This window comes from Mustela putorius, unplaced genomic scaffold, assembly GCF_011764305.1.
Source record: "Mustela putorius furo isolate JIRA1106 unplaced genomic scaffold, ASM1176430v1.1 tig00003896_pilon_pilon_pilon, whole genome shotgun sequence".
Taxonomy (NCBI): Eukaryota; Metazoa; Chordata; class Mammalia; order Carnivora; family Mustelidae; genus Mustela; species Mustela putorius.
The window spans coordinates 738,367-763,033 of record NW_025422045.1 but is presented as its reverse complement, the minus strand read 5'-3'; the positions used below and the strand labels follow the sequence as shown (position 1 = coordinate 763,033).

General features: G+C 34.3%; 1 protein-coding gene across 3 annotated transcripts in view; it reads left to right on the top strand.

Annotated features, from left to right (window-relative positions):
• The window catches only part of MNS1 (meiosis specific nuclear structural 1), a 39,421-nt gene that overhangs the window by 11,439 nt on the left and 3,315 nt on the right, over window positions 1-24,667 (top strand). For all 3 annotated transcript variants that reach the window (XM_004779205.3, XM_004779204.3, XM_013049286.2), the window contains 6 exons: window positions 2,353-2,480; window positions 11,120-11,222; window positions 13,520-13,749; window positions 14,526-14,742; window positions 14,844-14,951; window positions 20,718-20,975. In XM_004779205.3, the coding sequence (XP_004779262.1) occupies window positions 2,353-2,480; window positions 11,120-11,222; window positions 13,520-13,749; window positions 14,526-14,742; window positions 14,844-14,951; window positions 20,718-20,975 (1,044 nt within the window). The remainder of the gene's footprint in view (window positions 1-2,352; window positions 2,481-11,119; window positions 11,223-13,519; window positions 13,750-14,525; window positions 14,743-14,843; window positions 14,952-20,717; window positions 20,976-24,667) is intronic.

The following is a 24,667-nucleotide window of genomic DNA, read 5'->3' as shown; positions in this document are numbered from 1 at the left end:
CGTTCCCATACATGCTGCAACATGGTTGAACCTTGAAAAAGTTACACTTTTTAAGTGAAAGAAGCCACAGGCAAGATGGCCACAGATTGTATGATTTCATTTAAATGAAATATCTAGAATAGCAAATCCATAGAGACAGAAAGTAGATTAGTGGTTGCCAGGGGCTAGGAGGTAGGTGGACGGGTGAGTGACGGCCAACAGGTATGGAGTTTTTCTGGGGCTGAGGAAACCATGCTGTAATGTTAAAAACTTACACAAACACACACGCAAAATCCCACAAGTAGATGTTTATAGCAGCTTTATTCATAATTGCCCAAACTTGTAAACTACTAAGATGTCCTTTAGTAGACGAATGGATCACTAATCCAGACTATCGAATATTATCCTGTGCTAAAAGAATGCACCATCAAGCCATGAAAAGACATGGAGAAACCTTACATGTGTATTACTAAGTGAAGCAAACCTGAAAAGCCTTCAGACTGCATGATTACGACTATATACCAACCTGGAAAAGGCAAAATTCTAGGGATTGTAAAGAGATCAGAGGTTGTCAGGGATTTGGGGGAGGGAAGGATGAATAGGCAGGGCAGAGGATTTTTTAGGGCAGTGAAACTACTGTGTCCTTAAACGTTTCTCATACCCACAGAATATACCACCAAGTTAAACCTACTGTAAACCATGTACTTTGGGTGATTGTGTCAATGTAGGTTAGTTGATTTTAACAAATGTACCACTTGGTGGGGAATATTGATAGTGAGGCGGGGCAGAGAGAGAGAGAGAGAGAGAGAGAGTGAGAGAGAGAGAGTGTGTGTGTGTGTGTGTGTGTATGCGCGTGCACGCACGGGCGCAGCAGGTATATGGGAACTCTGTTAATTGTGCTCAGTTTTGTTGTGAACCCAAAGCTGCTCCAAAAATAGTCTGTTCAAAAAAAGTCCTGAAACTAGATAGTGATGATTGTTATGCAACACTGTGAATATACTAAAAAACCACTGAGTTATGAATTGTGAAAGGTGAATTTATGCTATGGGAATCAAAACTCAATTTTAAAATAAGGAACATGTTCCAAGAACATTATATAAATGGGATCAGACAATCTACAACCTTTTGGGATTGTTTTCACTCAGCTTAATTCCTAGGAATTCATCCAGGTTATTGCTAGTGTCAATACTTCATTCCCTGTTGTTGCTGAGTGCTCTCTGTGGTATGGAGGTACCACAGGTTATCTGCCTAGTCACCTGTTGAGGTATGTCTTTTTCCAGTATTGGCTGTTTTGAATGAATCTGCTGTAGACATTTGGGTACAGGATCTTAAATAAACATAAGTTTTCATTTCTCTGTGCTAAATGCGTGAGTGCAGTTATTGAGTCATATGGTAATTGCATGTTAGCTTTATAACAGACTACTGAACTGTTTTCCAGAGTGGGACTACCAATTTACATTCCCACCCAGGAATAGGTGAGAAATGCAGTTTCTCACCAACATTCGCCTTGCCACTATTTTTTATTTTAGCCATTCTAATAGGTCTGCGGTGGTCTATCATTTTAATTCGCAGTTCCGGATGGCTAATGATGTTGAACATCTTCTCATGTGCTTATTCTTTCTAAACACAGAATTTAGTTAAGCCTCTAGATCTTTCTACCACTTTACAGGAGATACAAAAGAGAAGCAAGTTGAATGGTATCCTGGGGAAACAGTCAAATTTAGGATGTTTTGGGACATTCTATGGGCTACATATACTAATTTCTACAACAAATCAATGGTTTGAGGAAAGAAGTATGTATATGGGACGACTGTTATGGAATGAAAGAGACATAAGAGAAATAATAGCTAGATGCAACATGTGGCACTTGTTTGGATTTTGATTTGAAAAAGCAAACAAAAAGTACCTTTGAGACAATTGGGAGAACTTGAAAACGGACAAGGCTTTAGACCTTACTAAGGAATTACTGTTTGGACATGGTAAAGGCATGGTTGTTACATAAAATGAAATTCTTTTCAGATAGAGATCAACACTGAATTGTTTACATGGTAATGACGTATCTAGCCTATGTTTTAAAATAGTCTAGCAGAAAAGAACAAAGGAAAAAATGAAATTGGAGTGGACAAGTAGAGAAAGAAGACTGGAAAATTATGATAGTTATTAAAAGTGAGTGATGGCTAGCTGAGCGTATATTTTAATATTCTTCTTACTATTGATTAAAATTTCCAGGGTAAAATGTTTAGAAAAGCACTTATTGAAATAGTGTTTTGTATTTTAAAATAAAACACAAATGTTTGTTGCTCTGAAGCTTTGATGAAAAACATCTGATTCTGGAGGACAAATAACTGAAGTTACTTTAAAAAAAAAATTCAGGCAGAAGAAAACAAAAGATTGAGGAAACTCCAGCTTGAACAAGAAGAAAAATTGGCTATGGAATTGGCGAAACTAAAACATCAAAGTCTAAAGGATGAAAAGATGAGGCAACAAGTAAGAGAAAACAGGTATCTTGGTTTATATAAATTTCATTTATTTTGTCTTTGCCTTTAAACTTTTATCTAATGAAAAAAATTTTTTTCTTTATGTCATTGCACTTTGTTAATATTTTGTCTGGAAATACTTTGTTTTAAATGCTATGTATATTCATTTGGGAAAAGAAGTCGTATTCAAAGAAGTGAAGTATTTAAGGTGAAAATAAATAGTAATTGTTTCTTTTTTTAAAATGACCTAAAAAATAGACTCATGAGGGGCACCTGAGTGGCTCAGTCATCTAAGCATCTGACTTCGGCTCAGGTTATCATCTCGGGGTCCTGGGATACAGCCCCACATCAAACTTCCAGCTCAACAGGGAGTCTACTTGTCTCTCCCCCCACCCCCCCGCCAACCCATGTGCTCATGCTCTCTTTCAAATAAATAAAATCTTTAAAAAAAATGATACATGAATCTTACTCTTAAGTGAAACCTTAGGGGATACATAATTTAATTTTCTACCCAGACATAAGTTTTCTACAGTATTTCTGGCAAGTGGATGGTTGGCTATGGCTCAATACCTCTAGTAATTGGGATAGAAACTTCTTTTTTAATTCAGGCCTCAATTTGAATAATCTTTTTTCCCATATTGTTTCAAAACTAATTTCCCTGTAACTTTCATGCATTTATTTCAGTTCTGCTCTGATGAAAATCATATTTAGTTCTTATTTAGGATATCCTTTCATATTTATGAATTCCCCAAATGTTTTCTTCTATAAGATAAATATCCTTCATTTGTTCCATATATAATATGATTTCAAGTTTCTTCACCATCTGGTTTTTCTCTGTAGATGTAATTTACACAATTATTGTTCTAAAATATTGCCCTCATAATTGTGTATAATGTTGCAAGATAGTGCTTTCTAGTAGTGGGACTGTTAACTACATTGTTCTAGAATATATTTCTTAATATTGCTTAGAATGGAATTGCTTTTTGAAGCAGGCATGCCACACTGTTGACTAAAACTCAGGGCTAACTAAATGCTCATTCTATAGTTATATAGTTGAATATATTAGAAATTTACTTTGATAATTGTTATGTATTATCTTACCTGAGCTGGACTTCCGTAGGATATTATATGACCTGTGGGTGAGCTTCAGGGATTTTGAGCTTCACTAAAGTATATTTATGTGTTTGACAAATGTACCCATTGTATTATAACTTTGATCACATTCTTTAAGGGATTACTAATATATTTTTTTTTAAAGATTTTATTTATTTATTTGGCAGACAGATCACAAGTAGGCAGAGAGGCAGGCAGAGAGAGGGAGAGGAGGAAGCAGAGAGCCCGATGCGGGGCTCGATCCCAGGACCCTGAGACGATGACCTGAGCTGATGACCTGAGCCGAAAGCAGAGGCTTTAACCCACTGAGCCACCCAGGCGCCCCAGGGATTACTAATATTTAAAGGGTTAAATATGAAGGCTTACGTCTTCATATTATTCTAGTTGCAAAGTGTCTTTTTGGACATTAAGTCTCTAATCATTGTTAGCTGTTCCTCATGGGTTTATGTTGTCTGGAGATGAAATAACTATTTCATCATGTATTTGTCTAATTCACTGATCTAAAAATTAAATAGAGGAATTTTCTACTTCTAGCAATTTTTAGACAAGGTGATTCAAATAAAGGCTTTTTCTGAGAACAGAATATCTGGAGAAAGTATAAAAGTAAGATCTGAGAGAGGAAGGAAACCAGAATGGTAAGCTTGGCATTTGTAGTTACATTTCCCCTGGAGGTTCTGCTGATTCCAAAAGGATGGCTGAGAGGTCAATAAGCATATTGCATATTGCAAGGTGTCCAACATCATTTTACAAGTTTTATGCTTAAGATTTGTACACTTTAGTGTATGTTTTACGTCACTAATACAGAATTCAATTAGATTTTATTAGATAGATACAGATGAAGAGATAATGTTAGTTAGTGGAAAATATCCAGAATAAAGCACAGAGAGACAAAAGGGTAGAAAGATAGAAAAGAAAACTTAAAAGAGGTAAGGTCTATGATGGAAAGTTCTAACAGATGTATAATTTTAGTTGTAGGAGTAGAAATAAAAGAGGATGATGCAGAAGCAGTGTTTGAAAAGACACTGGGCAAGAATTTCCAAATATGATAAAGGAAATAAAGCCACAGGTTAAAACACAAAAAATGACGAAAAGATACCTATACTCATCCTACTCAAACTTTTGAAAGGAAACAATAATGAGAATCACAAAAGCAGCCCCACAAAAGACGATTACCTTCACAGGAGCAGCAATCAGAAGTGTGACTGAATGTGAAAGCCAGCAGTGAAAACGAGAAGACCGGAGATTGAAAGGGCAAAGGAAAGTAATGGCCCATCTAGAATTCTGTATTTTGTGAAAATTTTCTTCAAACTTAAGGCAAAAGTCATTCAGTTGAGTACTTTTTCAAATAGAATATGCTGTTTCTAAGCAGTGTCAAGACTTCTAAGAGTTTTTCACTTTGTGCATAAGCCATGATAGAATTTTGACTGATACAGAAATGGACCATTATTCCAATTAGTGTTTTCATCTGTGGATTGGCAGGTCTAAATTCAAGAAAATGTTTACTGTGGTACTCAAAATATATCCTAAGTTATTGAAAGTCATTTATAGTAAGATTAAGCTCCTTAAATTAAAAGAAAGAATTTTTAAAACCCAGGGTCAATTTTGAAAGCTCATTGAAAATTTTTTTTTAAATAATTGAGTTTGAAAGTCACAAGATTATTTTGTTATTTGATTTTTGAACACATGATTTTTTTTTAATCCAAGAAAATATTTAAGACACTTGCTCACTGCTTTTAACTTGAAATGCTTTAACTCTCTATTTTTAGAAGTCTTTTTTTTTTTTTTAAGATTTTTAAATTATTTATTTGACAGAGATTACAAGTAGACAGAGAGAAGGGGAAGCAGGCTCCCTGCCCAGCAGAGAGCCCGATGCGGGGCTCGATCCCAGGACCCTGAAATCATGATCTGAGCCAAAGGCAGAGGCTTAACCCACTGAGCCACCCAGGTGCCTGAGAAGTCCTTTTTTTAATTAAAGCATGAATCAATTAATAATTACACATGTGATTAACAATTTTAGTCAATTATTTAAAATTATGATTAATTGTATAATTATAATTACACAATTTATAATTACATAATTGGCAACTGTACATTTATCACATTGTTAACACATAGTTTTACGAAAGGAAAGAAGTTTCTCATGTATAATTTGTATTTAAGTCCCTTATTAAATACATAACCAGTTCCTTGCTGATACCAGTACAATTAAAACAATCAAAGGTTTATAGCAACCTAGTGAATGCTGAATCAAGAAAAAGGCAACTTAGAAATGGTAGCAAAGTTTGTGGTATTATTTGTTTTACTTGTCTTTGCTTCTTCCCCTCCCAGCTCTGAGGCAGTCTAGAAGGCAGTAGTAGCTCATATTGTATCTATCCCTGGTTCTGGAGAGAGCAGAGCAGATCTTATTAGAAAATTATTGTATATGTATGTTTAACCTACTTGGGAGATGCCTGAAGGATTGACACAAGATGCCTATCTCTATTTCACATAACTCCTAACTCAGGCCAGAAAAGCATATTGTATCTCTGATAATATGTATCAGAATATGTAAGGGATCCCTACAATTTAACAGCAAAAGACAATGCAGTTCAAAAATATGCGAAGTACTTAGAGATTTATTCAAAGTAGACAGACAAAAACACTCAACATCCTCAGTCATTAGGGAAATTGCTAGGATAGCTGTAATAAAAATAATGGAAATTGGAACCCTTGGACATTGCTGGTAGGAATTTAAAATGGTGCAAGCACTGTGGAAAGCAGTTCAGCGATTTTCAAAAAGTTAAATATACAATTACCATATGATTTAGTAATTCCAGGCCTTGGTGGGTATCCACAAGGATTAAGTCTGAAAGCAGACTTAATCAGATATTTTTACACTAGTGTTTAATGCAGCATTATTCATTATTCATAATAGCCAAAAGGTGGGAACAATCCAAATGTCCATCAATAGATGAATAGATAATCTTTGATATAGATAATATCATTCAGTTTTGAAAAGGAATGATGTTCTGATACCTGCTACAATATGGTTGAACAATAAAAGCAATATGTTAAGGAAGTAAGCCAGACATAAGAGGATAAATACTGTATAATTCCACTTATGTGAAATACTAGTACAGGTAAATTTATAGAGACGAAAAAGTAGTTAGACGTTACCAAGAGTTAGGGAAAGGGAAGAATGGGGAGTTATTTACTTAAATGAGTACAGCATTTCTATTTAGAATGATGAAAATTTCTGGAAAGAGTGATAGATGGTTGTAGAATATTGTGAATGTAATTAACATCACTGAATTGTATACATAAAATAGTTAAAAATGGCAAATTTTTGTTTTGTGTATTTTACCACAATAGAAGTTATAGGATTAAAAAAAAAAGCTTATATGGTTTAGCTAAAACTGTTACTCAAGAGTCATTTATAATCTGAAATGACTACTAGAAATGAAGGCTCCCTCTGGAATTATTAGAAAATGAACAGCAAATTTCCATCTGGAAGGATTACAAAAGAATATAGAAGAACAATAAGAGCAGAAACAAATACAAGAGGGTGTAAACATAAAGTAGAATCAAAGCCAAGAATTGTGCCTTAAAAAGGCTAGTAAAATTGATAACCCTTTACAAGAATGATAAAGTAACAGAATTCATGAATAACCAATTTTTTTTTTAGAATGGATGATAGGATATCACTATAGATCATACAAAAATTTGCTAGATTATAGGATATTGTGAACAATTTGATACAAATATGGAAATTTAGATAAATTCATAAATAGAACATTTTACCAAACTGGCACAAGTTGTAACAGAAACCTAAATGTTTCTATAACTTTTAGACTTTTACATCGATAATTAACCTTGTTCACAAAGAAACCTATGTGGTTAGGTGGTTGATGAATTTTACCAAACACTCAATAACACCAGTCTCACATAGTTTTGCTGAATGGGAAAAGAGGGAACACTTCCCAATTGATTTTTAATCAGGTCAGTACCTGAATAGGGTTAAAAATTATAGACTAATTTTTCTCTTGAATTTAGCTATTGTAATTAGAAATTAGTATCAAATCCAGTGGCAAGTGAGAAAGATATTATTACATCTGACCAAATTTTAACTTATCCTAGGGAATCTAAAGTGGGTTTAACTAGAAAATCAATACATGCAATTCATCCCATTAACAGAATATCATAGAAAAACTATATGAGCAGAAAAAGCCAATTGATATAAATCAATTTTAAAAAATTTTAAAAAGGATTAGGAAATGAGGAATAAAATGGAGTTTACAATAACATCATACTTAATGGCAAATGTTAAACACTTTTTAAGAAGACAGGGATGCTTGCTATAATACCTTCAACTCATCTTTGTATGGACATCCTAGCCAGTGCAATAATGCAAGAAAAGTAAATGAAAGGTGTTAGGATTGGCAGTAAAGAAATAAAACTTTAATTATTCCTAGATGATATCACTGTGTATGTAGAAAATCCAAAAGAATCTATGTATAAATTATAAGTTCAGCAGTGTTTTTGGATGTGAAGTCAATATTTGTATTTCTTCATTAATTGTATTTCTATAGATTAACAATTAGAGAACAAAATTTTAAAAAATAATTTGTACAAGAGCATAAAAAATAAATACCTAATAAAAGAGGTATAAAACCTCAACACTGAGAGAAAACAAAAAAATAAACCATTATTGTAATTTTTTTTTTTTTTTTTTTTTTTTTTTTTTAGTTTATTTATTTGAGGGAGAGAAAGAGAGCATGAAAGGGGAGAGGTGAAAGGGAGAAACAGACTCCCTGCTGAGCAGGGACCCCCCCCCCATGTGGGGCTCCGTCCAGGGGATCCAGGATCATGACCGGAGCCAAAGGCAGTTGCTTAACCAACTGAGCCACCCATTCACCCCCAAAATAAACCATTATTAATAGCTTTTAAAACCTAAATAATTGGAAGGATATACCAGCTTAACTGAATTAAAAACTCAGTATTGGGAAAATGTCAATACTCATTCATAGATTCAGTATAGTCCTATTCAGAATTTCAGCCAGTATTGTTTATAGTGACACTTGAAGAGCTGATTCTAAAATGTACATAGAAATGCAAAGTACCAAGAATAACTAAGATGATCTTTAAGAAGACCAAAATTGGAGATTTATTCTCTAGGGTGTGAAAAATTATAAAGCTCCAATAATCATGATAATATTCTGTGGTTTTAGCACAGAATAAACAAATGGATCAATGGAATGGAATGGAGCCCATCTTCTCACCCAGAAAATTTAAACCCTAATGGCCTAAGGCATCCTTTATCTGTAGTGAATTAACTAACCTCCTATCAATCTAAAACAATGCCAACTATATACGGTCTATGAGAAAATTAATATACAGTTACTCAGTCTTCCATGGGGCTAATTTCTTTTAGGGAACCCCAGCTGAGGAAGGATGGGATATATTCAACAACGGATCCATGCATAGATGTACACTTGAACTTTATGACATTGCAGAGAACTGTCACTGTTCTGGTACTGCAGAGCAATCAGAAATGGAGAGTTTTATAAAATGGTACTGGATCAATTCAATAGCTATATGTACAAAAATGAACTTGATTTTCACCTCACACTACATACAAAAATCAATTCTTGAATGATTGTAGTCTAAAAGTCAATAGTGAAACAAAGTTTTGAGAGACTAATATAAGAAAATGCCTTTATGTCTGTGCAGTAGGCAACATTTCTTAAAACATGACACAGAAGTCATGGACAATGAAGAAAAAGATTGGTGTATTAGAATACTTCTCTTCATCTAAAGAAACTGAGAGTAAGTACAGACTGGAATGATACATTTGCAGTGCATAGAAGCAACGAAAGACTTATATCAAGAATTTATAAATAACTTTTATGCAGCAGTAAGAAGTAGACAATGTAGTCTAAAAACAGGCAAAAAAATATTGAACAATAACTTCACAGAAGATGTAGGAATGACTCAAACTTATGGGAAGGTCTCAGTTTTAGGAAAACAAATTAAAACCCTAATGATATATTACACACCCACAAGAGTGGTTAAAGCGAAAAAGAATGACAAGACTAAAGAGTGTTACTAGGATGTGTAGCAGTGTAAGCACTAGGAGTATGAAGCTGTGCAAAGCATTAGAAAGCTGGCATTTTCTACTGCATTGGAACACAGCCTACCCTGAAATTCAGATGTTTCACTTCTAGGTAAATATCCAATAGAAATGTGTGTACGTGTCCTTCAAACAAAAGTCACTTATTTGCATGTTAGTTTTTGGAATTTGATGGACTTTGCCTCAGAGAGGTAATTTTATAAATTTGTGATTGGGTTCATATGTTGGTTTACAGATACTAATACCTAATTCCAACAAAACCCCTTATAAATATATTGCAGTCTATTAGAGTAAAATATGTAGATTAACCTAGAAACTTAATCCTCATTTAAATTATTATTTTTTATGAAAGAAAGCGATCTTGTGTCATATACATTTATACCTACAACAGTAAGGGCAAGAAGGACACATCACAACACCAAGAATAGCTTACCCATGAAGACTGTCTCTTTGGAGGTATAGGGTACTTATAAGTTGTTTATAATTAGGTGAGTGCCTTTGTTCTAGAAAGAATTAAGATGTGTTTGGGGCATCTGGGTGGCTCAGCTCAGGCCATGATCTCAGGGTTGTGAGAGCAAGCCCTGCACTGGGCTCCAAGCTCAGTGCAGAGTCTGCTTCAGACTCTCTGTCCCTCTGCCTCCCCACAACTCTCTCTTTCTAAAATAAATAATACATTTTTTTTAAAAAAAGAATTAATTTGTGCATCCAAGTAACCATCTAAGGACCCTTCCAACTCAGAATTCTCATGTTCAGAATTCTGGCACATTGAGAAGTTATATATGGCAGATTGTTTTCCACTAAAGCTAGGGAAAGAATTCATTCAAAAGCAGTTTAGAGATTATCTGAGGGCAATCCTCATTTTTAACAGATAAGCAAACAGAGAATTGAAGCAAACTTGCCCATGGTCATTCCTCTTCATCATCATTATCAAAAAATATTCATAGAATGTTTATATTCTATATTCAATTCATAGAATGTTTACTCTGTAACAGGTACTTTTCTAAGCTTTTTATACACATTAACTAATTCCCATAGCTAACCCTTCTACGGGTAACAAAACCGAGGTATAAAATTTAAGTCATTTGCTGTAAAGCACTCCACTATAGTTCTTTTAGCTCAATAGCATTAGTGGCTGGACAGAAGTTTTAACCAATATCGATAAACCATCTTCTCTAAGTGACTCTGGCAAAAGGATTTTTAGTGATGATTATTGGAAATAAAAGGGTTGTTTTGTCTAGAAAATTAATTATAATACGTCACTTCATATGCATTCTGAGTTTTCTTTGGGTGAAGGGAGGAAAGGATATTGTTTTCAAGGTATTTAATAATATCTTTGACATTTAGGAAAAAAGTTCTTTTAAACTTCAGATCGAGACTTCTAAAATAGGAAGAAATATGGTCCTCAATTTTATATTTCTTTCTTTCTTTTTTTTTTTAACAGTATTGAGCTCAGAGAATTGGAGAAAAAATTAAAAGCCGCTTACATGAATAAAGAAAGGGCAGCCCAGATTGCAGAGAAGGATGCCATTAAATACGAGCAAATGGTAATCATGTTTCTGGTCATTATGTTTTCTGTATTTTTAGCTTCATTTAGGAAACCACAAATAGACCAATTTTGTGAAAATTGTTATATATGATAAGGAATTTACACTGCTAGTTTTCTTAAATACTTTTATACTTTTCAGATACTTAAGGAACTCCTAGATTATTTAATAGTGAGCCTTGTTTAATTTAATATTAGAACCTTTCAGAGACCCAAAGAATGAGGTTACTGTTTAGAATGGTTATACTCAGTCTGAGCATTCCTATGGTCTCACTGATTATTCTTTGACAAATCAATATAGTACAAATTGTTAGTGTGATCAATATATTTTAGAATGTTATTAAATTTTTTATGTGTTAAATGTTTTAAAAATTGAAGTGTTTCATAATTTTAGGCAGGAAACATGCCTGTTTTTTAAATATCTCCCTCTTCTTTTTCTATTTTTATCCTCCTTCTAACTCCTGACATACTGCCAAGTTAGGGCAAGATTTATTCTTGGGCAAAGGAGTTTCAGACACGCTTACCAGTGGTGTTATACAGTAAATATAGAATAGGGTTTACTGAGTTAATACTTCCAAGCAGGGTGCACACCATCATTTGATGGCTAGATGGTAGATGAAGAGGTCTGACTGTTGATTACATGGTTTTGTAAGTTCCTTCTGCTTGTTTCTCTATTATTTAGAGCATTTTGGTGGTAGAGTTCCTTCTCTCCTAGATCCCTTTCAAAGATATTATACAACTATTAAAGAGAAGAGGTAGGGTAAATGTTCTGGCTTTTAAAGTTGGTCTGAATATATTTTAGGCTAAAAAAAAAAGCTGCAGAAAAATCGAGTTGGACAATAATACATACCACAGACCATTTATTTAAACCTGTATGTGTACATCAGCCATGTGTGGATCTCAACACACATATATGTTCACATACACATACAATTAGAGGAATAATATCAAAATACTTAACCAGCGCCATGTGATAAAGTCATCTACTACGATGAGATGCTGGCCCCAGTGATCTGTGTGTGCGTGTGTGTTCGTGCGGGAGAAGTCGGGAGCTTTGCACGGCAGGCTCTCGACTGGCATCGCTTTTGGTGAGACAGGTTGTAGGAGAGCATGAGGAGACTTCATTTCCTAAGCCACATAGTTCTTTTCTAAGCTTGAAGAAATAAAGTAGAACATAAACAATGTACTCTTTGGCTAGTAGTTTGCAGTTTTACCCCAATACTTGAGGTTTATCAAAGCAACTGTACATTTTAATCTGACTCCTTAAAGAATTTTCTCCATTTTCTAAATAAAATTGGTTCATAAAGATTAAACTCAAATAGTCCTAGAACTTGACTATGTGTATGGCACCTACGGCAATGTGTACATAAATGTTTTTATCATTTCACATTTTTTTTTAAAGAACCTAGTACAGCATGTGGTAAGAAAATAGAAGCAGAGAAAGAGTTTTGGTCAAGTCCTATTAATAGTGTATTTGGTGTGAAGGCATCAGTTGGATCAGGAATAGCATTCAGCATTCATAGTTTAATCTGCTTCTTCTTGTCTGTTTGATGCTATTAACCATTCTAGTGTTTGGATTGTGATCATAATGGTAAAAGGTAACAAAAATTGCCTCAATATATTTAATTTACAATTTATTTGGTTACTGATTTCAAAATGCTCAAAATCAATAAGAGGTTTAACCTAGTTAAGAAGCAAGATTGTCTCCAACTCAGAGGGAATTGTCTTGAGTGAGTGAATTAAAAGCCACAGAAAACAGACACAGTAATATACAAGGCTCTTCTAAGTTAAAGTGATTATAAAGGGCATTTAATAAACGAGAGATGATGGACTTCAAGGGCCAGAGGCAAGAAGGAAAGTTTAGGTTGGGAAAATAAGAGTTGCTCAGAGCTGTTTAATAGCAGACCTCTATGAAAAAGAGTACCAACCTTGTTGTAAATGCACCTGATACACAATGACGTTAAGAATTGCCTATATGCTTTTAAATAAAAGAAAAAGGGGACTGCTGCTTTTTAAACATAGTATTGATTAGGTACTTCTAATTTTATTTGCTGTTTGTCAAATGTGGAGTTACTAGTTATCCTTTTCCTGTATTTCCTTGAGACCTACTTGAAGGAATGGGAAAGCCTCTTTAAGGTTTGACTCATCATTCAAACCCTTCAGGTGACAGTAACTTCCCTTAGATGAAAATGTTTTATGCAGTAGGCTTTATAATAATCCATTACATCTGTTTTGAAATATTCTATCATACTGTGCTCCCATTTGAAAATGGAAAGATGAATCTTGTTTTAATAACAGAAACGTGATGCTGAAATAGCCAAAACCATGATGGAGGAACACGAGAGAGCAGTAAAGGAAGAGAATGCTGCGGAAGACAAACGGAATCAAGTAAAAGCACAGTATTATCTTGACTTAGAGAAACAACTTGAAGAACAAGAGAAGAAAAAACAGGAAGCATATGAGCAGTTACTAAAAGAGAAACTCATGATTGATGAAATTGTTAGGAAAATTTATGAAGAAGATCAATTGTAAGTTTATCCCAGCTTTTTTCCATGTCTAAACATTGAGATTCGATTGATCTTAAGCCCGTTTTGAAGACATAAAGCAACTGAACAGTGCCTAGTACGTAGTAAGTCCTCAGTAAATGTTATAATCATATAAACTAGAACTCTTGTTTATCTTTGTAAGCATGACAGTTACCTGATAACAAATGTTTATTAAGTAACAAAATGATGAAACCTTTGTTTTTCTTAAATATGCACATATCGTGTCAGAGGACTTGTATTCTGATCATTTCTTGGCTAGACAGTGGAAGTGCAGGTTGTTGGCCTTTCTGAAGTGAGATGCATAAATAGTTTAGAGGAGAGGTATAAGTAGTATTTCACTCAGAAGATTCATACCTGTCATTATATTTAGTGGTACACAGTGGATACTCAAAATGTTTGTGGTATTAATGAATGAATAAACTGTAAGTAGAAAAGCTGTGGGGTGCCTAGTTGGCTCTGTCATTTAAGCATCTGACTCTTGATTTCGGTTCAGGTCATGATCTCAGGGTTGTGAGACTGACCCCATGTCAAGCTCCAGGCTCAGTGGGGGGTCTGCTTGAGATTCTCCTCCCTCTGTCCCTCGCTCTGTTCATCTGTGCGCACGTGCGCGGCGCGCTCTCTCTCTCTCTCTCTCAAATAAATAAATAGGTAAGTAAATAGAAAAGCTGTTTTTGCCCATGTTATTATCAACTGAAGGAAATGACACATTTTTCAATATTATTTCTATTACTATAAAACTACTCATTATTGCTTTTTAGGGAAAGACAGAAAAAGTTAGAAAAAATGAATGTAACTCGAAAGTATATAGAAGAGTTTCAGAAAGAGCAGGCTCTCTGGAGAAAGAAGAAACGTGAGGAGATGGAAGAAGAAAACAGAAAAATTATAGAATTCGCCAACATGCAGCAACAAAGAGAAGAAGATCGGATGGCAAAAGTTCAAGAAAATGAAGAGAAAAGACTACAGCTTCAGAACATGGTAATAAAATAGCCACTTCTTTAACACTAGAGAAATTCTGAAATACTTGTTTTAGAATTTGTTTCCTATTAACGTTTGTGTGTTTCTTTAAAATTTAATAGTTGACTCAGAAATTGGAAGAAATGCTGCGGCAACGTGAAGATTTGGAACAAGTGCGACAAGAATTATACGAGGAAGAGCAAGCTGAAATATATAGGATGAAACTAAGAGTAAGTTTTGGAAATGGAAAGAATGATTAACATAGAGCATATCACTTTGAGATGAAGCAGTAGAAAAATGGTAGATCTAAATCCAACTATATTGGTAATTATAGTATGTGTAAATAGTATAAACACTAAAATTAGGGGCACCTGGGTGGCTCAGTTGGTTAAGCGTCTGCCTTCAGCTCAGGTCATGATCTCCAAGCCCTGGGACCGAGCTCTGTATCAGGCTCTCTGCTCCCTGCTTCTCCCTCTCCTTCTGCTCCTTCCCCTGCTTATGCTTTCTCTCTCACTCTGTCTCCTTCTCTCTGTGAGATAAGTAAATAAAAGCTTTTAAAACAAAACAAACCACCACTAAAATTAGAAGAATTTTCAGGCTGGATAAAAAAGCTAGTCCTAGGCAGCAGTTAACAGCGTAAAAGGTGTGATTCAACTGTCTCCCCTGTGAGAAACACAATTTAAGTATGAAGACATATAGTTTAAAAACAGAAGGATGGGGAGAGATTTACTAATCACTAATCAAAAGCAAGTTAGGGTGGAAATCATGATGCCAATAGGATAAATTCATCTAGAGGCTGGAACAGCCCTAAAGGTGGCTGAGCCTAAATAAAGCTTCAAAATGGATGAAATAAAACTGAAAGGAGAAAGAGACAAATCTATAATTATAGTTGAAGATTTCAATATTCCTTCTTATTAGTGTATAGAATAGTCAGAAAACCACAGGAAACAGTGTTGAATAATATCGTATTCTGACCTCATGTCAGGATGATGTGCCAGTTTTCTAACTGAGTTGTTAGTTTATTGTAGAGTTTTGAGAGTTGTTTATGTTATTCTAGTTACTAGTCCTTTGTCAGGTTTGTAGGTTTACAAATTTTCTCTTATCTGTAGCTCGCCTTTTCATCTTCTTACAGGGTCTTTCTCCAAGCAAATTTTTTTGGTTTCTATGAGGTCCAGTTCACCAATTTCAATTTTTATAGATCATAATTTGACATCAATTCTAGGAAGTTTTTGTCTAAATCCTGACGAATTTTTTTTTCTAAAAGTTTTTACTCTTACATTTGTATCTGTGATCTGCTTTCAGTTAGTATTTCTTATAGGGTATGAAACTTGGGTCATGGTTTTTGCTTTTAGATGTTCCGTTGCCCCTACCAATTGTTGAAAAGATTTTCTATCTTACATCAAATTGCTTTTAGAACTTTATTGAAACAGTTAAGTATATTTGTATGGGTCTGTTCCTGGACCTCTGTTTTGCTCTATTGATCTATGTATCTATCCCTCCATCCATACCACACAGAATTGATTACTGTAGCTATAGTCTTCAAATTTACTTTAGCCTTTCCATATATATTTTAGAATAATCTTATCTCTATCTACAAAAATAGCCTTCTGGGATTTTGATAGGAATTGCATTAAATCTGAGTATCCATTTGGGGAGAATTGACATGTTCACAATGTTGAGTCTACCAGTCCATGAACATAATACGATTCCCATTTATATTATCTTTGAATAGTTTCCTCAGTGTTTTATAGTTTTTAGTATATAAATCCTGTATGTGCTTTATAGATTTATATTTAAATATTTCATTTTTTTGAGCAATTATAAATGGAATTTGTTTTAATTCCAGTATCCATGGACTCATTATTAGTGAATTAACTTTATATTGATCTTGTATCTCATAACCTTCCCGTATTCACTTAGTAACTTGTAGGAGTTTTTTTTTCCCCTACATAACCAGTCATGTTTTCTGCGAGTAGGGAGTCTTCTTTTTTCTTATCTTTATCTTTTTAATTTACTTTTCTTGCTTTATTGTACTAACTGAAACTTCTAGCTTTGTCTATCACTATGTTGAATAAGAGTGACGAAATAGACGTCAACTCTCTTTGTTGCCTATTTAAGGGGAAAGCATGCTGTTAACTGTACTTTGTTTTGTAGACAGATGTTCTTTATTAACTTAAAGTTAAACTTAAGTTAACTTAAAGTTCTCTTCTATCCCTATTTTTCTCAAGGTTTTTATCATGAAGGTTTTGTCAAATGCTTTTTCTACACTTATAGATAAGATCATGTGCTTTTTCTTCTTTATCCTGGTGGATTACATTGTTTTTTTTTTTTTGAATACTGAAACAGTCTTCATTCACTGGAATAAATCCCACTGGTATATAATTTTTAATGTATGGCTGGATTCTATTTTCTGATATTATGCTAAGGATTTTTTTCACTCATATTTATGAGGAATATTGGTTTTAAGTTTTCTGTTTTTATACTGGTGTCAGGATAATACGATATTCATAAAATAAAAAGGGAAGTTTTCCCTCCTCTCCTATCTTCTGGAAGATTGTATAAAATTGGTTTTAATTCTTCATTAAACATTTGGTAGTATTTTCCAATGAAACTATCTGGCCCCGGAGTTTTAAATTATTAATTCAATGTCCTTAATAGTTATAGGGCAATTCAAATGATCTTATTTCATATTTGGTTAGTATTAATGACTTGTGTTTAAGGAAGTTATCCATTTTCTCTAAGTTGTCAAACTTGTGTGTGTAGAATTGTTCATACAATTCCCTTATTATCCTTTGGATGTCTGCAGGGTCTCTAGTGGTATTCCATGTTTCATTTCTGATATTGGTAATGTGTTTCTATTTTATGGTCACTCTTTTGGTTTTTCAAGTTACTGACTTTTAATATCGGCTTTCATGAGGTATAACTAACATATACACTTGTAAGATATTTAAAGTATACAGTATATGGTGATTTGATAAAAGTTTACATTGGGAAATGATTCTCTCCATCTACTTAATTAATATCTATCATCTCACATGTTTATCTTTGTGTTGAGAGCATTTAAATTCTACTCTTGGCAAATTTTGTTATACAATACAGTGTTATTTTAACTATAGTCACTATGTTTTACATTAGCTCCTCAGAACTTATTCATCTTATAGCTGAACTCTGTACCCTTTTACCAACCTCTGCCTATTTTCCCTGCCCTCCAGTTTATTATTTTCTGTCTTATTATATACAAAAATTAACTGAAATGAATGAGACAAACAAAAAAACTGAAACTACAAAATCTCTAGAAGAAAACACTGCAGAAAGACCTTATAACCTTTAGAAGAGTGAAGATATTTTAGTAGTTTAAAAAGGCAAGACCCATAAAGGGTCTTTTCCATAAAGGAAAAAGTTGAATTGGGTTTCATCAAAACTAGTAACTTCCTAACACTTAGGAAAATGTAAATGTAAGCCACAGTCTGGGAAACAGTATTCCCTACATGTATCTTACAAAACCTTTTCTTGAGAACATAGAATGTTTATAACTCAATAATAGAATACAAAGAACCCAGTGTTTATTAATGAACAAGAAATCTGAACAAACATTTCATTAAACAAATATGAGTAGCCAATATACAATAAATTGTTAGCTTTTAGTATTATTTTTAATATTTTTCAGCTATATTAAAACAGATCATTTTAGATACTGTTTCATCAGTGAGGAGGAAACCAAAAACCACGTATTGATATAAAAACCAATTGCATATATATTCTTAATGACTAACTGCATAGAAGAAATGTAAAATATGTACATTTCTTTTTAAAAACAATGTAATCGATTTATATATATCTAGTATCAAGTTACCCAAAAAAGTTAAGGAACTAAAGTGTGGTGGAGTTGGTGGGGGCTGGGAGTTAACACCCTTGGGGTAATTCCTCAGCCAAGAGGGGATAGAAATTAAGGGATGAATGCTTCTTCCTGTCAGCCTTGTGGACACACCTGAAAGGTGCTCCATGCATTCCTCACAAGGTCTTGGCAGGATTAAGCCACAGTTGCCCGCATAGTAACCAGTTAACTGATGTACCCATGTGTTGGCTTTTCTTCCTTCTCTATTTCTCTCTGCTTTTCTCTCACTGATGCTTCCTGAGATCTTCTCTCATAAAATATGTATACACAAATATTTGTGTAAGGCTCTGCTTTCATAGGAGAACCCAGACCAAGATACCTCTAAAAGTTTCCAGACTCAGAGTAGTTTTACAGCAAATTATTTCAAACCTTCAGTAAATAGCTATTTCTTAAACCACATTATGGGTTGTAAAATTATGCAGTCCATATTACTTATATGTATAAAATCCTGATCCAAACAGATCTAAGAGTACAGGAACACTTTTCTAGTAGAAAAAAGCAGAATTGTGTTTTGTTTTGTTTTGCTAACACTTCCCTGATTTTTACCCAGATGTCTTTACCATTACTAAAATTTGTATGGGAGATGGGTCCCAGGAGATGTCATCAATTCATTTGATTCAATGTGTGTTTTCGGTGTATTAGGTATTATGATAAGCTCTGGAGGAATTCAAAGCTGAGACAGTATCTGCCTTCACTGAGCCTTCTGACTTCTATATCATACATGGCAGATGAACACAAACTATAATATCATAACACCGTGCCCAGTATCATAAACTAAAATAACAGATATGATACATAAAATTTTTTTAAAAATGCCCTCTAGAATTTATAGTTAGTGAGGAGATAGGGCACAGGCATATCAAATAAAATTAAATGTTGGGAAAATTGAATGGTATCAAAGGCCCAAAAGAGAATTCTAATTCCTAAAAGGAATTAGAGTGATTAGAAAAGACTTTCTGGAGGTGAGATCTGAACAGATTAGATAGAGGTAAGTGAGGACAAAGAGGTTGAATATTCAAGATAATGAACAGAGTTACCATCACTGATATTCCAGACTGATTCACTTAAAACCCACTCCTACCCTTTTTGTCTTACTTTATTATAAAGACTATAAAATTGAAAACACATTTCTCTTCTTTTAGCCATAATTCTTCATACGACCTACGTAATCTCCGGTTATCCTTGCACTTAAAGGTGTGAAGACAGAAGTAGGCGAAGTGAGGTTGCAAATCATACATAGAAGACTGGGTCGTTGGGAATAGTTTTGGTAGTTACCATCATGGAATTTGAGCCATGATGGTTAACTCTACAAAAAATAGATGGTAACCAAGATGGCAGCTGGTTCCCTGGCCCTCTATGCCATCTGCTGGCCTGTAGTAAATCCCTTATAGTTTGTGTTACATGTAAAACCCTGCTCACACAGCTGTTGTTAAGGCAGTATTTTGAATGCCTTGAGGATATGGCTTACCTCCTGGAAATTGTGTTAGAATTAGGCAAGGCTGGTTACAGTGGAGAAGGAATTAAAATTTATATCAGTCCTAATTGGATAACAATAAAGCAAAAATAGAATCTAGATGTTAGATGGATGGTCACTGTAAACATTTTTCAGTTATGTTTAAAATTTTTTATTAATAAAATGTTAGGAAAATTAAAGCTTGTAGGAAAAAACTTTAACTGTGCCAAGTAATTTTGAATTTTCCCAAAAAACTTGTGATTGTCATTTCTAGATTGCTATTCTGAAAAATATTTACCAGTGATTTGAACCACAGTTTCAGGCAAGATTCTAGAATGATTCATAGTGGGTAAATAATATTTCACAGATTTAATAACCTCAGGTGTGCAAAAAAGTTTTTATATCAGTTCCTTCCAAAATATATATAAATTAAAATTTAAAAAGAAAAGAAGGCAATCCATAGGTAACATGTCCTTTATCCAGTGAGTCTTAAAAGGATGGGGAAAAGTGTTATCTTGAAAAAATTAGTTTTTCAGTTTTATTTCTTATTTTAACACTGCACGCAACCAAACTCTATCCACCCTTTCTTTGTAAATCTGCTGTAAAGAAACAGTTACTGAATTAATATTTATATGGATTGTTGTTTAGGAGGAAGCAGAAGAGAAATTGAGAAAGCAAAGGGAGTTGAAGCAAGATTTTATAGAACAAATGGCCCTGAAGGAATTAGTACTCCAGGCTGCGAAAGAGGAAGAGGAGACCTTCAGAAAGGCTATGCTAGCTAAGCTTGCTGAGGATGATCGGATAGAACTGATGAATGCTCAGAAACAAAGAATGAAGCAACTAGAACACAGGAGGGCTGTGGAAAAACTCATTGAAGAGCGTCGCAACCAGTTCCTTGCAGACAAAGTAAGAAAGTGTTCTGTTTTTTTAATTATCACTGAACCAACAATCAGCTCATCTGTTCCTCCACTAAGCATTTAACTGAGACCCTTGCTGTTAGGTTCTCTGTTTACTAACATATGGTATAGACATTTTCTGACCAATCATTCCTTAATGCATCTAGAATATATTTATTGATGCTTTCCATTGTGCTAGACACTGGTTGGCTGGTGTTGAGAACATAAATACAACTAAGTCCATGATATCTATGAGTTTATGGTCTTGTATAAAAATATATAAAAGCAATCATTATAAAGATAGGCCATGTACATGTGATAATAATTATATAGGTATGGGCATCTTGGTATGGTAGAGGGGACACAGATCATGAATGCCCTGGATGCTATTTTAAGGAAAGTGTTCTTTATCCAGGTGGACCCACTGAAGAATTAAGTAGGCTACATGGTTAAGTTCTGCACTTGGAAAGATGACTTGAGTAGGGATATTGGGGTAGAGTGAGGGGAGTAAGACTGGAGACAAAGAGACCAGTTAGGACATTACTATGGTAAGTCAGTGAGAGGTGGGGAAAACCCATGCAAATGGAGAAAGGGGGAGATATGAGGGAGATAGCTTTGATGGGGCTTGGTGACTAGTTAGGTCTGGAGAGGTAAGAGCAGGATTATGGCTGCTGCTACTACTACTAAATAATACTACTGCTACCATCTTCAGTGAATGGGTGAGGTCCTGAAGAAAACAAAGAAAAATGGATTTCAAGGGGATATATAATTCCATTTTGTCCACATTAATTCTTAGGCCCCAGGGGGAGATTTCTTAGCTGGCAATGTAGATTTCAGAGTTGGAGAGGGAACTAGATTTGTGCCTTTGGACACATATGTTTCATTCATAAACCTGAAATAATACTTAAATAATCTGCTTCACTAGAGTGTTGAGCTATAAGAACCAAATAATATATAAGTACTCTGTAAGTACAAATAGCTCTAAATATGAAGAATACAGATTAGGCATATGGTAAATATTTGATTAATGGAAGTGGTAGCAGTTAACAATGGAAATTTATTGTTTACATACATCATTCACTATTCTAAGCTCATTATAAGCAAAGTGATAACTTTAAATTTTCAACCCTGTGAGTTAGGTATTATTCTACCCCCATTTTAAAGATGTGGAAACTAAGGCATAGAGAGATGACATATATATTGCTCAAGGTTTCACAGCAAGTAAGTAGCAGAGAAGGGATTAATAAAGTTACTTATGGTAATGAGGATCTCTTCCTGTATGGGTGGACAGGAAGAAATCTTGAGATATTCTTGTAATAACAGATACTGACCTGTTAGGCATGCTGCTGAGTGTTGGTGAAGGAAACAAAATAAAAATTAATTCTGGTAGCTTCTAGGGTAGTGCAAAAAATAGGGTACAAATTTGTAAAAGACTTGATTATATATAAAATTATACTAAGAGTACATTTCCTAAATGTACTATGTAAACATTTATAGAATTTGGTAGTTGTAATTTACTAATTGTGCAATATGGTTGACCCATGAACAGCACATGGGTGAGGGGTGCTGAACCATCCCCCTCACCCAGTCAAATATCCACAATTAACTTCTGACTCCCCCAAAACTTAATAACCTACTGAGGAACAGAAGCCTTACTGATAACATAAAGATTCAATTAGCACATATTTTATATATGTATTACATCCTACATTCTCAAAGTAAGCCAGAGAAAAGAAAATGTTATCAAGAAAATAATAAGAGAAAATACATTCACAGTACTATATTGTATTTATCGAAAAAAAAATTACTGGTAAGGGAACCTGTGCAGTTCAAACCTGTGTTATTCATGGGTCAACTGGACATTTCTGGCAGAACTATGTGGGTTTACCTGGAAATACATAAAAGATGAATAAAGGCAGAAGGCTATTCTAAGTTGGCAACATATGGAAATACCACAACCAGAAACTTGAATGATAGGCAGAGGAGTCTAGATAAGATACAATAGGAAACTGATGATCTTTAGCAAGAGGAGAAGGTAGTAATTCAAGAAAGAGGTGATGAGGACCTGGAATAGGTTCACAAAGCAATGGAAGCAAGAAAGGGAAGAGTTTAAATATTTTTAAAGTAAGATGAGACTGGTATAGCTTTTTTGGACCATGCAGGGTAGAGTGGAAGAGGGAGTCAAAATAACTCCCAAGGTTTTAAATATTAGAAACTCAAAGACTACCAAATGCTGTTGTGTTATGAGGTAGAACAAAAAAGATATAATACTTCAGTTTAAATCATGGTGTGTTTGAAATGAAAATGCAAATTGAAAATATTCTTAAGGCAGTTGACCCAGAAGAACAAAGCTTAGGTCAAATTTTCCTACAAATACATATCTCACATTAAGCAGCACAGAGGTTCAAGCTAAGATGATTCCTCCAAACAGTAAGAGGGCCAGTCAAGTCTTGGTGAACATTCTTACTTGATGGTAGGAGGAGGAGGAAGAAAACAATGACATGACCAAGAGATGGTTAGAAAGGCAAGAGAATCTGGATGGTGTATCACAGAAAACCAAGAGAGATCAGCTCTGTCTTTTGCCTGCTCCATGAAGTGTTAAGATACTTTGGCTCGCCTCTCTTCTTACTTAACGTCACACCATAGTTCTGTTGCCATATTTCCAGATGTCTAAATGACAAAGTTGGAAACAATTTGTCTTAATTTTCTTTAATGTAAATATTCCTAGTATGAAGCTGTGTGCTTCAAGTGTCTAAAATTGGGTCACATCCCAAGGCAAGGGTGGATTTTCATTATCATGGAACATGATAATCCTTTCCATTATAATCCTATGAGGCTCTAACTGATTTCTAGATTTTGAAGATATTCCTAAATAGGTATCTATAATACTGTCTAGCTTTTTAAGAAATCATATGTTTAGGCAGACAAAAATCTGAAACTCCCCAGGAAGCAGTTTCCTACTACCAGCTATTCAGAATTTGTCCTAAATGGACAACCTGGTTTCAGAGTTTTCTAAACTCTTTATCCTAGTTTAGTATAAAAATATTTATTAGGATATTTAATGTGTTTACCACATCCTAAGAAGAGAAATCTTGTATTATACCCAAATTAGAGACTATACATCATTGGACAAAAATTTAACAAGTGAGTTTTTCTCACAACATTATAGAACTTTCTTGTATCTCCTTTTTATAAGGAACACATCAGTTAGAATTAGGTTTGGCTACAGGTACAGAGACCAAATTTATGGTGTCTTAGTAGATAGTTTATTCTTTCTCATAAAAGTCTGTATGACCTATCTGCTTATATTCCGTTGGCAGAAACCAAGTCCTATTTTGACCACACCTGACTGTAAGGGAGCCTTAGAAATGTAGTCTTCAAAACAAACAAACAAAAAACAACTCAGGTGTAACAATTCCATGGCAGATTCTGTTACCCTATTTGATCTTAGAGGTAACATAAATAAGGGCCACTCAACTCTTTGATTCAAAAACAAGATGGATGAGAATGTCTTTTCTCAATTAGCTGTTATCAATGCTATGTCTGATTCTGTAATGCAGATAGTATTATAGTAGATGAAATACTTTCATGAGAAGCCATTACATGTTTAAGTGGCACTGGAAATGGCTGTGTCCTAGCATTCCCGTTTTTCTTCATTGGTAACTATGAAGAGTTATTAGGTTATGTAGAAGCTGGTCTCCC